General features: G+C 25.6%; 1 protein-coding gene across 3 annotated transcripts; it reads left to right on the top strand.

Annotated features, from left to right (window-relative positions):
* Window positions 1-2: 2 nt before the first annotated feature.
* Window positions 3-15,243, top strand: LOC132930603 (cadherin-87A). Of its 3 annotated transcripts, none has more exons than XM_060996554.1 (29): window positions 3-473; window positions 1,170-1,369; window positions 1,493-1,738; window positions 2,636-2,770; window positions 3,104-3,296; window positions 3,398-3,510; window positions 3,582-3,779; window positions 3,840-3,998; window positions 4,084-4,310; window positions 4,394-4,661; window positions 5,256-5,411; window positions 5,482-5,895; window positions 5,983-6,274; window positions 6,466-6,678; window positions 6,799-6,956; window positions 7,882-8,151; window positions 8,337-8,505; window positions 8,570-8,778; window positions 9,132-9,326; window positions 9,417-9,591; window positions 9,699-9,898; window positions 10,002-10,101; window positions 10,501-10,793; window positions 10,856-11,167; window positions 11,347-11,471; window positions 11,544-11,648; window positions 12,022-12,115; window positions 12,198-12,344; window positions 13,613-15,243. In XM_060996554.1, exons 1-29 carry the CDS (start codon window positions 422-424, stop codon window positions 13,709-13,711), a joined length of 5,517 nt encoding a protein of 1,838 aa, XP_060852537.1. In that variant the 5' UTR covers window positions 3-421; the 3' UTR covers window positions 13,712-15,243. The 3 variants fall into 3 exon arrangements, with proteins under 3 accessions (XP_060852537.1, XP_060852536.1, XP_060852538.1); XM_060996553.1 differs by having other exon boundaries at window positions 4-473; window positions 9,999-10,101; XM_060996555.1 differs by lacking the exons at window positions 3-473; window positions 1,170-1,369; window positions 1,493-1,738 and adding an exon at window positions 1,841-1,933 and having other exon boundaries at window positions 9,999-10,101.
* The last annotated feature ends 1,045 nt before the right edge of the window (window positions 15,244-16,288 follow it).

Genomic DNA, 16,288 nt, shown 5'->3' with positions numbered 1-16,288 from the left:
CGACAGTGTACATCGTATACAGCAAAGTGTAATTCAACCTGTTCTTTCACCTATTATTATTATTATTATTATTATTACTGTTTGTTGTCCATCATCATCATAGTATTTCGTTATTATTATTATAATGTACCCAAGTGTACGTGAGTGTACATCATCGTTTAATTTCCATGTACAGCCGTAGCCGTATTGGACACTAGTGTAATACACACATCTAGTCTTAGTGTTTATTCGTAATTCATAATTTATCGTTTTCGGTATACGTGAAAATGTACTGGGTCTCGTTCTCATTTTATTCAAGTCTTCGTCTAATCGTTTGGTTCTAAAATGTTGTACGACAAAAGTCTTTTATTCCAAACTTTAGTGTACTTGATGAAATTAAATCGATATTGATTTGTTTACTCCGGAGTTTTTGAAAATTAAAATGCAATATATATTTTGGACTTTTTTACTTATTTCTTCTTCCTATGCTGATGGTAATATTTTTGAATGTTGATTAACCTACCTCTATGCTAATATTAGTTTTAAAATAGATATATGTGTTATTAACTAGTTTAGTTTTTAATTTTACACATAATGAAAAAAAAAATTATTGTACATTTATTATGTTAAAAAAGTTATTAAAATTAGTAAGAATTATTTATGATTTAAGATTTCTACCTTTATGCACTTAACTTATTCACATTTAAGTTAATAATCTATAAGCTAAACTGGCTGTATTGATTATAATTTTACTCTGTTTCTAGTTGATTTCATGCTACAATGCAATCTTAAATTATTGTAGGTCATTAAATAGGTACCGTATTATATAAAATTAGTGAATAATTATAAATAATAAATAAAACTAAAATTAATTTTACATTGAATATAATAGAAAATTAACAAAATAATTCATTAATTTAAACATATATGGATTATGGAAACAAATATAAAATATTGTATTATTTAACCTAACTGACAAATTGTTATAATAACAAATATAAAAAATGTTTTCTTATATATTATTAATTTTTTCCTGCAGTTAAACTGAATGTTTAAAATTCTTATTTTATCAAATAGTATCTTGTGAGTTATGTTGTAATATGTACAAAGTTTTTCTACATTTTTGTTAACTTACATATTTTTGACTTGTTTAATATATTACATTTAATTTCTTTTTATATATTTTATAGATTTGCCAGTATTCAATAAATATATGGACAATGAAGCTCTTCCCGAAAACATTCCAGTAGGTCAATCTATTTACAGACTTGAAGGTGTTGATTCTTTTGGAAATGAAAATGATCTATTATACGGTATAGAAGGAACTGATCGTTTGGTTGTTGATTCCAATACTGGAGTTGTTACTGTTGCAAAACCTTTAGATCATGAGGTAGATATTGTAATAGATTATTTTTAATTATACGGAGTACACATTTTACACATTTCTATTTAATTACATAATGGGGATACTAACTGTAATTTATCTAAAATAATCTTTGTTTTTGTGTTTTAGGAAAGTGATACATTAAAATTTACTGTAACTCTTCAACAGAAAAACTCTGGTGATGTTGTTAGACTTCCTATATCTGTGATTATATTAGACGAAAACGATAATGCACCTATATTTGTACATACCCCTTACGAAGGTGTAGTGAATGAAGAATCCGAAATTGGTACTACTGTATTTAAATGGATTCATGTTGAAGATTTAGACAAAGTTGGAGAACCTCTTGAAGTTAGATGTGAATCAGTTTTCCAGGTTATTTATTTAAAAATGATTCTATTAATATATAATTCAAATAATACCAAAGACTAAGATACACTTTAATACGATCAGCAGCAGTTGTGACTTTCTATTCTATGATGTTTACGTAAAGACATCATATTCAACCAAACGCCATCATTATTACTGTTTGTTCAACAAGTCTGACCATCATATGATTTCCTCAAAACTGTATGAAATATTTTTGTTTTTGTGAATGTTGCCATCATTTTAAGATCAATAACGTTATATTTTGTTCTTTTTATTGTCTTGCATATCGCATGTAATTAAGTTAATTATAGGCCTAACTAGAGCTCTATTTCTGGGTAGGCTGAATTGATATCAGCAACCTGTGGGGGCTTTGCCCCTACACCACTAGTATTGATAACATCTAAAACTGGGTGGGCTAAGCTCCCCGCTCCTAGTTGCGCCTATGAAGTTGATTTAATTTATATGGTAACCTATGTTCTGACACCAATCACATCATATTAAACAATGTTATTCCGATTAGTTTACCATAATAAATTATTTTTGTGTATTAAGCATAACTCTTTTATTATCTAGTGCTGTGTTTATCTTACGTACATTCAAATTTAAACCGCAGTTACAATTTCCATTATCACAACAGTCCGTATCAACTTTACAAATAGTTAATTTATAGCATTAAGTGATTACGTATTTTTATTTTTATTGGAATAAAATTTACTGGAATTAGCATGTAATAATTAAATTCTTATGTTGCATGATATTATAATTTAAGAATACAATTTTAGATAATTTTTTATAACTTAAAATAGTTACATAATGTCAAAATTACCTGCATGTTTGAATAAAAATATCCACTTTATTGATATTTAAAATATGAAAATAATTAATGTGCAATATAATTTTTAGAATGATGATGGATGTTTGAAATTCAAAATACAACCGTTGAATGTCAGTGAAAGTTATTATTTAGGCGTTTTAGTTGTAAATGGAGCTATACAATATTCAGAAACTCAGTTTTACAAGCTATTTTTAATTGCTAGTGTAAGTAATTACTAATAATATAAAGTAATGCAGTGTTTGTTATTTAAGCTACCTATATAAATTGTAATTAAAAATTACAATCTCGACTTATTATTTTTAATACACAATGACATTTTGATCTCTTTAAAACAATAAGTATACTTTTGTCATACTATTGTTTAATCATATATATTTCAAAGAATTTTAATATACAAACATAATTGTAAACAATTATTTGAATTAATAATAAAGTTAAATAATATAATAGATATTTGTACATTATACTGTATTTATTCTTGTGTTGTTTAATTTAAAATTTTAATATATCTTTACAATAAATTTTGTAATTTTTAGGATGGAGTACATGAAACCAAAATAAATTTAGATATACATGTTAAAGACATTCAAAACATGCCTCCTGTTTTTCATGGATCTCTTACTACTGTAATTAGTGAAGATATACCAGTTGGAACTCATATTTTAACAGTAAATGCAAAAGATGGTGATAGAGGAGATCCAAGAAGTATTGTTTATGATTTAATACAAAGTAAATAAACTCATTTATACTTTTAATCTAGAATTAATTCTACCTTGGAAATATTATCTACAATTTAACATATCAAATAATAACAAATTATTGATTTACAGATCCTATGGATTATTTTTATTTAGATGGTTTATCAGGTAATTTAAGTACTGCTAAACCAATAGATCGAGAAACTTTATCTAATAATAATGGTATTATTACATTGACAGTTCGAGTAAGTATGCATGATATGAATATTACATTATTTAGTTTTAGTATAATGCATTAATATTTTTTTATTTGTAGGCCAGAGAAATTTTCAATGGCTCAGCTTTGGATGACAAATTAAGTTCATCTACTGCAATTATTACAATAACTGTACAAGATGTTAATGATGAACCACCAGTTTTTAATAAACGAGACTATTTTATCTCAATACCTGAAAATATAGCTCCTGGTACTCCTTTACCCAATCTAAACATGAGTGTTATGGATTCAGATTTAGTATGAATATACTTAATATTTGTAAAACTGTCATCAATTTAAATACATTTTATTCTCTAGGGTGCAAATTCGGAATTTTCATTGCGGTTGCACGATGAGTCAAAATTGTTTGTTGTAGAACCAACCAAAGCTATTGGTTCAATAGATGTTGGAATAAAATTAGCAAATAATGTGAAATTAGACTATGAAGATCCGAATCAGAGGAAGTTTATTGTTTTGGTAATAAAGTTTTATATTTATAAATTAAATATACATCAATACAACAATTTTTAAATTTATTATATTATTGCTTATGATTAAATAGGTAATAGCAAGTGAAGAAAGTGAAAAATATGATTTAACTTCGACAGCTACACTTACAATTCAAGTAACAGATGTTAATGACAATCCTCCAGAATTTGACAACAATGCGTACACTCTTATAGTAAATGAAACAGCTACACCTGGAACTATAATAGGAGTAGTTAAAGCAACTGATAGAGATAGTAATCCAAGTATTGTTTATACATTAAGTGGACCTTCAGCTGATAAGTAAATATTTTGGGTCTTCTTTTACTTTTATTTCAGTTAAATTATATTTTTAAATTTTTGAATATAAACCATGTTTAATTTAGGTTTTATGTAGAAAAAACCACTGGTATAATATCTGTTGCTCTTTGTTCAAATGTCGGGAAACCACCATGTTTAGATTATGAAACACAATCAACTTATTACTTAACTTATATAGCTACTGATGATAATGGTAATGGACAGTCAAATTCAGTAACTATAATGGTTTTGGTAATTGACAGTAATGATAATCCTCCAATTTTTATTCAACATACATATACTAGTCTCATTGATGAAGGGGTTGCTACTTTTGAACCTCCTCTTATTGTTCAAGTAAGTCGAACAAAAATTAATGTACTTATTTATACATTTTTTTCTATTAATCTAAATAAATTAGGCAATTCAATTAAGAGGACATCATACCCACATGTGTTGTCTTCGTCTTACACACATAGACATAGACAAAACGAGTTTGCACAGTCTGTATAGAACTCGCTCGATTTTGGTTCTAGAGTAAATATACCTATTATAAAATTAAAAGATGACAATATTTTAGAGGGCAATTCGATGAGTTTTTTCAATTATTCCCAATATTATGTTCATTATATCATTTAGAAATAGCGAAAATTTCAAAATTTTTTATGTAATATTTAACTTTTCAAAATTTTAATTTTATAATAGGTATATTTACTCTAGAACCAAAATTGAGCGAGTTCTACTCAGACTATGTAAACGTGTTTTGCTTATGTCTAAGTGTGTTAGACGAAGACAACACATGTGGGTATGATGTCTGTCCTCTTATGTATTAATTAATAATTTTATAATGTAACAACCTAAGTATTTTTATTTATATTCACTACAAAATAATACATCGATTTATTATTAATTAATATAAAATTATAATTTATAAAAATAATTTGTTTTCAGGCAATTGATGCAGATAAATCATCAACAATTATTTATTCAATAATATCTGGAAATGAAAAAAATTTATTTAAAATAGATCAAAGTAGTGGAGAAATATTTATTTTATCCCCTAATGGACTTCAAAGATCAAAAAATAACATAACACTTATTATAAATGTAAGTATATTGTGTATGTGTATTTGGATTCATAATTACTTAAATAAAAATTTGTAATTTATTAATTTAGGCCAGTGATGGTATTTATAATGATGAAGCAACTGTTAATGTTGTTGTGTTAGATGTCAATAACAATAGTCCACAATTTTTATTGGAATCTTATAATGTTTCTATTCATGAAAATGAACCCATTGGTTTTAGTGTTATTAGAGTTGAGGCAATAGATGAGGATTTAGATATGAATGCAAATCTTACGTATCACATTCAAGAAGGTTCTTTTAACCATTTTGCTATTGACCCTATTACTGGACTTATTTATACTTCATCAAAACTTGATTTTGATCAACATTCAAATTATGCCATTAAAACATTATCAATTGATAAAGGTACGCCTGCATTAACTGGAAGTACAACAGTATTCGTAAATATAATAAATGTGAATAATAAGAGTCCAGAATTCACTCCAATAATACAGCGAACAGAGGTATGGAATTGAATAATTATTTAATGTTTATTGTTGGATTTATAGTGTTATATAATTCAATTATTTTAATTTTGTAAAAACGTTTAGGTATCTGAAGATGTTCCTGTTGGTACTGTTATATACCGCCTCATTGCTCATGATCCAGATACTAGTGATGATAATGCTTTAAATTTCTCATTAGATTCTTCGGAGATCACTGGGTTTAGCAGCAATGGAAATCAATTAAATAATAATATAGATATTAAAAATTGGTTTAAAATTAGAGCGTCTAATGGTGATGTAATAATAGCTAAACCTATTGACAGAAACATTGCAGCTATTGTTAGTTTATCAGTCATAGTTACTGATACATCTGCTCCAGATGTCCAGCAGTCTACAGGTTATTTTATAAATTTATAATATTACTCAATTATGTATGGTTTATAAGTTATGTAGAATATTCAATATATATGTATAAAATTAATTATCAGTTATGTTCAAATTCTTTATTATTATTAATTATTTATTTAAGCTTACTACACTGTTGTATATAATTAAAGATAGATGTTTGAATAATTTTTATATTTTTAGGAACACTTATGGTAACTATTATAGACATAAACGATATACCACCAGTATTTAATCCACCTTGGACTAAAGAAAATCCATATTATACTATATCATGTCCAGAAGAACAACCAATTGGTACTGTTATTGAAAAATTTATTGCAACTGATGACTCAGGAATTGATCACTATGATATTATACCAAAAAGTTCATATATCGATATTAATCGGACATCAGGTAATATAATAAATCAAAATAACAAAAGTAAAATATATTTAAATGTTTAAACATATCATATTACTCAATATGGTCAGAATTTTCACTATCTTATTGTAATACAAGTAATTTTCATTTCAGGAGTTATATTCACTAAAGAAAAGCTTGACTTTGAAACCATTGAAAATATTGATCTTAATTTGATTGTTTATGACACTGGTCATCCTCAACTTTCAACTACTGCTACTATATTTATAAAAATTACTAACATAAATGACAATACTCCAGTGTTTAATCAGGTATTATTGTATACATATATTTTATTTGTATTCAACTTTAATTTGTTTAATTCTTTATATTAAATAATATTTTTGTTCATCATTTTTTAAATATTCTACAGAGTACAAATTATAAATGTTTTAATAATTTGCAAGCTATAATTTACAAAATTTATATTGTGATGTTAAAAGGATGCCAGCGTAGTATTAGTTATCTCTCTTTAATCCACGTGCAACATAGCAAACTTTACATTCACAAAAAAGACTATATCCATATTAATTTCTCAAATTAGAGTGAAATGACATATTATAAAATTTATAGTTAAGAACATTATCTAGGGCATCTCATAAGCGTTTATTATATTTTTATTTTAAAGTAAGTTATGAGTATTTTAAAATTTAAATTGTTTATACATCTTAAAAAACTCATAACTTGCTTTAAAATAAAAATATAATAAAATGTTTATGCCTAGATAATGTTCTTAACTTTAAATTCTCTAATAGGTCATTTCACTCTAATTTGAGAAATTAATATGGTTATAGTCATTTTTGTGAACATAAAATTTGCTATGTTGCATGTGGGTTAGAGAGAGATAACAAATACTACGCTGACATTCTCTTAAATAGTTGTAGGAAATTATATTTTAAATAACATTTACAACTTACTTTTTCATTAATTATTTTCTTTACATAGCTATAATACATCAATACATTAGTACTTTTTACTTTTTATAGTTTGCTTATATTTTCAAAATATATTATAAGTTCTATAAGCGGTATTCAAATCTATAACTAAGCAATTTAAATTTGAATAAATATTATGTATAGTTTTCAAGTATCAGTAATTTTTAATTCTTAGTATACTATAATAAAATAATTATACAGTTGAAATGTGTATTTTATAAAATATTGTTTCATTACTAATTTACATTTACTATTGTTTTAGACTGAGTATAAAGCAGAAATAGAAGAAAATTCACCAGTTGGAACTTTTGTTACAATTGTAATTGCTACTGATGCTGATAAAGGATTGTTTGGATTAGTTCGTTATTCTATCATTGGCAATAAATATGGTTTTATAATTGATCAAGATACTGGAATTGTAAAAGTTAATGATTCTAGTTTTCTTGACCGTGAAGTAACATCTGATTTTATGTTAACAATTCAAGCCAAAGATGAAGCTCCACCTGGTTTGACAAAAACTGCAGTAGTATTGGTAAATATTTTCTTTTATAATTATTTTATAGTACAACATTTAAAAACTGAGTACATTAAACTAGACCTTAAAATTTACAATACTTTAAAAGTATAAACTGCTTCTGATTTAGGCATTAAATAGCAAAATTGGCGAGTAATTTATATATAGTATTAATATGTATGCGCTGATTATTTTATTTTCAGTTATTTATTAAACTAATTGATGTGAATGATAATCCACCACAATTTGACCCAAAGGATTATTCATTGTCTATTATTGTCTCAACTCCTACAACACCTCTTATGCAATTGAAAGCCATTGACAAAGATTTGAATTCAAAATTGAAATATTCTATTATATCAGGAAATAAAGGTTTGTAGGAATCTAATAAGCAATATTTATAAAAAAAATTATATTTTTGATGAATTTATTTTAGATTTATTTACCCTTGATAAGGATTCTGGATTTTTATATTCAGCTATGTCTTTGAATGGTAAAAAAGGTGTGTATTTGATTGAAGTTGATGTTTTTGATGGCGTTTTTCGGGATCAAGCAAGTATTAACATTACTGTATTAGATGTTAATCAAAATCAACCAACATTTGTTCATCCATCCACTAATAATTCTACACTATCTATTCTAGAAGTAAGTTTATCTAATTATCTAACAGAAAAATATATCTTTTTCCTCTAGAATTGTATAGTATTATCATTGATTGTAGAATCTATTCTATAGTCCAGTAGTTTTCAACCTGTGCGTCGCGGCTTCCAGAGGCGTCGTTAGATATTATTAAAGGAGCCGCGTCCGTAGTATAAACTAATAATAAAATTGTAAACAATATTTTTTTATTATTATCATTATTCGTATGGGAGCCGTATAATTGATTCCAAAACTAAAAAGAGCCGTTGACCCAAAAAGGTTGAAAACCACTGCTATAGTCAATGGTATTATATTTAAAATTGTTCACAAATATTTAAAAATTCAAATGTTAATTTAAGGATGTTAGTGTTGGAACTTCAATTTTAACAGTTTGTGCTGAAGATAAAGATTTTGGAGAAAATGGCAGGGTGACTTATTTTTTTAAAGTTGCAAATTCAAATGCGCAGCAGACTGATGAATTTACTATTAATACAGAAACAGGACAGATAAAAACTCAAATTTTACTTGATTATGAAACTAAATCATCTTATCAAGTAAAAAATAAATTATAATTATAATATATCCCCTTCTATCTTAAATTTAAAAATAATTGTCAATATTTATAATAAAATTTATTTATTTAGTTAGTATTAGTCGCAAGAGATCAAGGATCACCAACATGGCATGAATCATTGAAACTTCTCACGATCAATTTAATTGATGTTAATGATAATAAGCCTCGATTTCCTATGCATAATGATCATAAACCATTATATACGTTTTATATAAAAGAAAATAATAGACCTCAGTATAAGATTGGTAATATATTCCCACTGATATAACAAAAAAATAAATAAATAAATTCATTAATAGTAATAAGTAACATTCTTTAAACATTTAAATTGTATTGGTAAAATAATTCTTAGGTCAAGTTAAAGCAACTGATTTAGATCAAGGTGAAAACGCACGTATTTATTATTATTTAATATCAAATATACCAGTTCCATTTATTGTGGACCGTCTTGATGGAACTATTTATGCAAATGATACATTAGATCGAGAAAAACAGAGCTCATATGAAATTATTGTTAAAGCTTCAAATGACAATGAATATCCAAATAAAAATGTAACTATATCATTATATAGGATATTGGGCTATAACTTAAACTACTTTTATTATGTGTTTACTTTACTCAAGTTTGTTTTCACTTATATTATTTACTTAGCAGGATGGAGAAGAAGATGATTATAGTTTGGCTAAAGTATTAATATTGGTAACAGATGAAAATGACAATGCCCCAGTTTTTCAAACTAGACATTATTATGCAGGTCAGTTTATGAACAAATTCAGCTAAATTAATTTATTTGAACAGCATTTTTTTAAGTTGTTACTTTTTCTATGAAATTGAAATTTTTTTTATTTATGTGTTCATTTTAATTTCAAAACTTTTTGGTTATTTTCAATTATAAAGATACGATAGCTTAAGCTTTGACAAAAAAAAATGTACATGGTTACACTAAATTTAATTGTTTAAAATTTATATTAGCTAAATTACATTACATTATTTACATTACAATATTTATGTAAATGTAATTAATCCATTTATTTATGCTTGATAACTTTTGCTGTGAATCAACAACAGACAACATTTTATTAGTCAAACTTTAAAAGATTACAAAATGAATTTGTCAAATTTGTATGGAATATATAAAATATTTAATTTTCAGGAGTAAATACTATGGCCAAAGTTGGAGATGTTGTACTTCAAGTAACAGCAATTGATCTGGACTATGAAGAAAACAGTACAGTTGTATATTATATAGAGAACACACAATTATTTAGACCAGGATTAAACAATTTGACATGGTCATCTTTGCTAAAAGATCCTTTTTCAATCGATCAATCTGGTCGCATTTCTACAGCTGCATTTTTAGCAGAGTATAATCAAGGACGTTTTGACTTACAAATAGCTGCCAAAGAAAGTGCACCTCCTTATAGAGTTGCATCAACGATAGCCACAGTAATATAACTAAATTTATCAAATCCAATTGACTATTCTAAATGGATATTGTTTTGTTTTAGGTATGGGTGTATGAAACCCACCAATTAGTAAAGTTAATAGTGTCACGTGCCCCACAAACAGTTAATGAAGGTCGGGAACAAATACTTTCTAGTTTAGCAAATGTAACTAATATGATTGTTGTATTGGATGATGTTCGTTACCATGTTAACCAGTATGGTTATATTCAACCTGATTGGAGTGATGTGTATTTGCACTTAGTTGATCCAACAAGAAATGATATAATGTCTAGTTGGGAAGTTTTAACTATAATTGATGATAAATATGACTATTTGAAAGACTATTATCATAATTTTGCAATTGAAAATGTCGTGGTATGTATGACAAATTAATAACTTGGTTTAATAAATATAAAAATTAAGAGAATTATTATTATTTGCTTTTGCAACTTAAAGTAGTAATGATTGATTGATTTCTTAAATTAAAGTTCTTAATCCTTGTGACACTAAATTATAAGTATTTAATTATTTAAATTATATTTTGTTAATTTTAGCCTGCTCTAGTCGTTACCCAAAATGAATCATTTGAACCTACTATAGCTGCTTTGGTAGCTTTATTGGTTGTATTAACTGTTGGATGCATTGGTGTATTAATAATTTGTTGCTGCTTCAGACATTGGTAAATCAATTTTGAAAATTATTTTATTGCATTAAAATAATTAACTATATATATTTATATTTATATCATCAGGATGTTTTCGGAATTGGACAATAATTCAATAAAGAATGATATATTGATAAAAAAAGCTGTGATTGATGATCTTAGTACTACAGAAAATCCTCTTTGGATTGAACAGTAAGAGTATTGAATATAAATAATAATATAAAAATAGGGAAATACAGGGATTTGATAAGCAAGCAGGTATCTCAAAATTGAAAGCAATGATAAGGTATTAGGTACATTCAAAAGTCATTTACCTAAGTGCATAGACGTAAATTTAACTACGTAGTACTTCTTATAATTTTCTCTGATAAATAACTTGAAATTTATTGAAAAATTTTTAAAAAAAATGTAGGGGCTAAAGCCCCCCTAAGACCCCTAACTTACACCTATTCCTAAGTGAACTAAGTAATAAAACATTTTACTTGTTTATTCAGCTTTAATTAATATTTTAGAGTAACTAAACACAATTGCTTGATATTTTATCTCAGTTTATTTATTGTTGTAGAAAATTAAAGTTATATGAAGAACAAGAATTAACTATGCAAGTTTTTTGTGATCTAGAAAATAAAGAAATGCCAATTAGTCAAGATAATATTGTGGTAAATTAGACTATATTATTGTTTTTTGTTCAATATTTTTTTTTTTTTATTTTTTAATCACTATTAATATTGTATTTTTTAGGGAGATAATACATATGCAACAATACGGCGTCCTTCTCGCCGAGGTTCTATAAATACTTTATTGACAATGACACCTGGCGAATATGCTACTTTGGGAGGATCTGTCTTGCCATTGCCTCCTGATGGAGGAACTTCTCATAGTCAACAAGTAATATATTCAAATATTAATATTTAATACTATAAAAGTATTCAAGACTTACATTTAATCTAATTATCTTATGGATGAAGAGGTTTTCTATTAAATTAGGATAAACTAATTCAAACAGAGTAGTTGACAGTATTTTTATCATCCCTTCTATAGTCTGGGATCTAGAAAAATATGCATTTGTTTAATATGTGTTTGACAATTAACTTAATAGGACTCAACAAACAAATATTGAGTTCTTTATTTCTCATTAATAAGGCTGGGATTTTAATGTCCTTAAAAATCAAGAAAAATGACCTTAAAAAAAATGCAAAAATGACTTAAAAAACTCAAAAAATGTTTTCAAAATGTATTTAAAACAGCATAAAATTAAAAAAATTACATTACATGTACATAAATATTTTATTTTACTTCATATATTTAATAATAAATAAACAATTATTCTTTATTGTTACACTGAATCAAGAGAACGTGCTTCAGGTTTTCAAATAGAAATGCCCTCCTGTTGTTCGCTAATAAGTTTTTGTAGATTAAAAAGCTCCTTTTTGTTTATTGTTACTTGTTAGCATTTAAATATTTTATATTATAAATCTATAATCTTTAATTTTAAATTCAAAAATAACTTAAAAACCCCTAAAATGCCCTAAAAAAATTAGAAAAATGACCTTAAAATCAAAAATTGTCAAAAAATGCAAACTAAAATTTCTTATTCCAATTTAAAAATATTTAAAACATATTTGTTACAAAACGAGCATCGTACAGAAAGCTTCAGAAAAAAATGCAAAGTGCATCGAAATCCCAGCCCTACTCATTAAGTATGTCTTACTTAGATATGGCCAATAATTCTTATGTTGGTTTATGATATTGATTTTGTTTAAGTTGTACATTTTTTTTTTCATAAAGATAAGTCACTCTTAGTGTCCTTAGCTTGCTAAGTTCAACATGACTTAAATAAAAAATTTAAGTAAATGACTATCCTTCTATATTTTCTGTGGATGATATCAAAAATTAGCTCATAAGAGCAGTGTACAGTGGTATATTTGACCTACCTATTGTTTAATGCTTCCCCTTTATCTTTTATGTTAAGCCTTAGGTTTTTTCTTTATGTATTTGTCATTGTATAACAAATCTGAGTCATTGGTTTTGATTGCTATTATTTTCACAGCCATTACATTACTTAATAGTTAATACAGCTGTTTTCAAAACTTTATTTAAATCAAATACCTATTTTATTTTTGCATTAATTTAACTATTCAAATTAATATTTGTAGATGTTTGAAGCTTCACTTGGATTTCAAGGATCCACATTCCAAGTCCCAGATTCTGCTTTGGATACAAGCAATCTGCTGATAAACAACTCTGATATATGATAGAACTTTGATATTTATTAATTATTTTAACATATTTACTGTATTTAACAATATCAGAGAAAATACTTTTATATTTTATAGTAACTAGTACCATAGTTAAATATATGTCGTATTTGATCTATGCTAGTACTTATCTAATTTACGTGTTACAATATATGATTAACATATAAACATATACAAGGTATATAACTTAATATATCCCAATCAAATATATTATGTAATAATTTAAGTCAATTATGATTGTGCATATTCAGATCTGTTAACACAGGACCAACCATTTATAAGTTTACGATCGAAGATTATATTATTTATAATTAGATTGCATTTAAATGTCATTTTAAATTATTTGAAGAAATTTTACTATAAAATGGTGAAATATGTGATCATCGAATTATTATTTATGTTAAATAAGTAATAAGTAATTATGTGCATTTTTTTTATGTTTATTGTGATATTTCAGTATTAAAAAAAACGAATTCCTTTTAATGACTATAGATCTAACATATATATAGAAGGTTTTTTTAAGTAATTAATATTTTTAATTTATTCTATGCTGTGAAACTATTTATAAGTATTATCCATTATTTAACTTATTTTTGTATTTTTGTATTTTTATAATTTTGTATTGTACTTTGAAATATAAGTAGTTAATGTTTAATAATTTTAACATTTTCTAATTAATATATATTTAGATTTTTTCAGTTGTCCAAATTTATTGGAATTACAAATTGCACTTTGTGATTTCAATGTTTTAATAATTTATATTAAATATTTATTATTTTTTTTTACACGTTTCTTATTTTATAAATCTATAATATTAATATAGAACAATATATTATGTTGTATTATAAATATTAATATATGTTCAAGTTTTCAACGTTACATAGCTCAGTCCATTGCAAAAATGCATTGTAAGTTATAACTAAAAACATATATATTAGTCTACTTGTACACAGCATACAATTTTTAAATTTATGACTTGGTACCTATCACAATGTATTAGAATTAAAGAAGATTAATTTTTTTTTGATATTGAGTTAAGATTTCTATCATAATATCAAAAGTAATAACTAGTTAGGATGTTGATGACTAGGGTTAGGATTTCTATGCAGTAAAAAGTTGTAAAATATGCAAAATCAATTTTTTTTAAATATTAGTCGATATTAGTACTTATTAGTTATTGTTATTACATGCTATTATTTTTTTTTTTTTAATTTTCAAATGTGAACGACCGGCGATTAGATTTATATTGGCTGAAACTCCTTTCTACATCACACAATGTTGTTGGAGCATATTTAAATGAGATGATTTGTCCCAGATTTAAAATAATATTAACATCTGTTTCTTCCGTTTTATATTCATCATTTTTAATGCTACAGATTTTTAGTAGTGTTTTGAGCCTTATTCTTCTTTAGTATTAAATATTAATTTAATTCCATTTTAGTTTAGATAGGTAATATATTTATAACAATTCAACAAATAATCCAATAATTATAAATGTTCATTAAATAAATACCATTTAAAATTAACAAGGTTCTCAAAAATGTATATTTATGCAATTATATGCATCATGTTCAAAACATGCAAAAAAAAAATTGTTCTATTTAATCGAGAATAAGCTAAATCATAGACATATCTGATAACCAATCAACTTTGGCTTAAGAAAAAAACATGCAAATGCATAGAAATCCTAGCCCTGTAAATGACCTAAAAAACACAAAAATGCCATAACAACTCATAAAAACATAATAATTTTTATTCAAGACATGGGTGTAAGAGTAATTTAAAATGTAAATTGTAATATTAATAGACAATAGTATACAATTTATAAATTTAATTCTGGATAACCATGTGATATTGTGATAGATGTATGTGTGAAAAAGCACTTTTTTATAACACACATATAATAAATCTTATCGGTTCACAATCAATTTATTTTTTTGAACATTTGTTCGCACATTGTACAAAACTACAAAATAAATGTAGTATATTCTAAATCGAGGAAGCATAATATAAATTTTTATCCAAGACAAAATTGTATAGGATCAGAGAAAAAAAATGTAAGTTAACAACATCCAACACTAATAATAACGATAAATTATTATAAGCTCAATCATGCTTTCTTTTCAAAAAACATATGGACATTGACATTTAATTAAGTTTGACTACCTATTTTTTTATACTATATATTAAATTATTTGTGTAATCAAGTTAGAATTTCAAAAATCTGGTAATCAGGTGCCCAACAACTATGAATGACAGCTATCAACTTGAAAGAGTCCATTGAAAGTTTCTGAAGTGTGTATTTTTCCGGTTATTAATTGATTGTCCACCTCATAATTACAACCCAGTACTTTGACTACGCTGGCTGCTAGGAGAGCTTAAATTAACCTATCATTCTTGAGAACTCATTGATGGTCGAATTGACTCGCCATTTCTTTTAAAAAAGATTAATTTTAGAATCCCAACTTTTAATTCTCGCATATCTTTCTTTTTTGTTCTGTAAATTATTTACGAAAGTCCTAAACCATGCATGAGATTAGCAAACGAGGATCCATCTATGGGGGACTAAACCAG

The sequence above is a fragment of the Rhopalosiphum padi genome, chromosome 4 (genome assembly GCF_020882245.1).
Source record: "Rhopalosiphum padi isolate XX-2018 chromosome 4, ASM2088224v1, whole genome shotgun sequence".
Taxonomy (NCBI): domain Eukaryota; kingdom Metazoa; phylum Arthropoda; class Insecta; order Hemiptera; family Aphididae; genus Rhopalosiphum; species Rhopalosiphum padi.
Note: the sequence above shows the minus strand (reverse complement) of the source record. Positions and strands in the feature narration are given on the sequence as shown.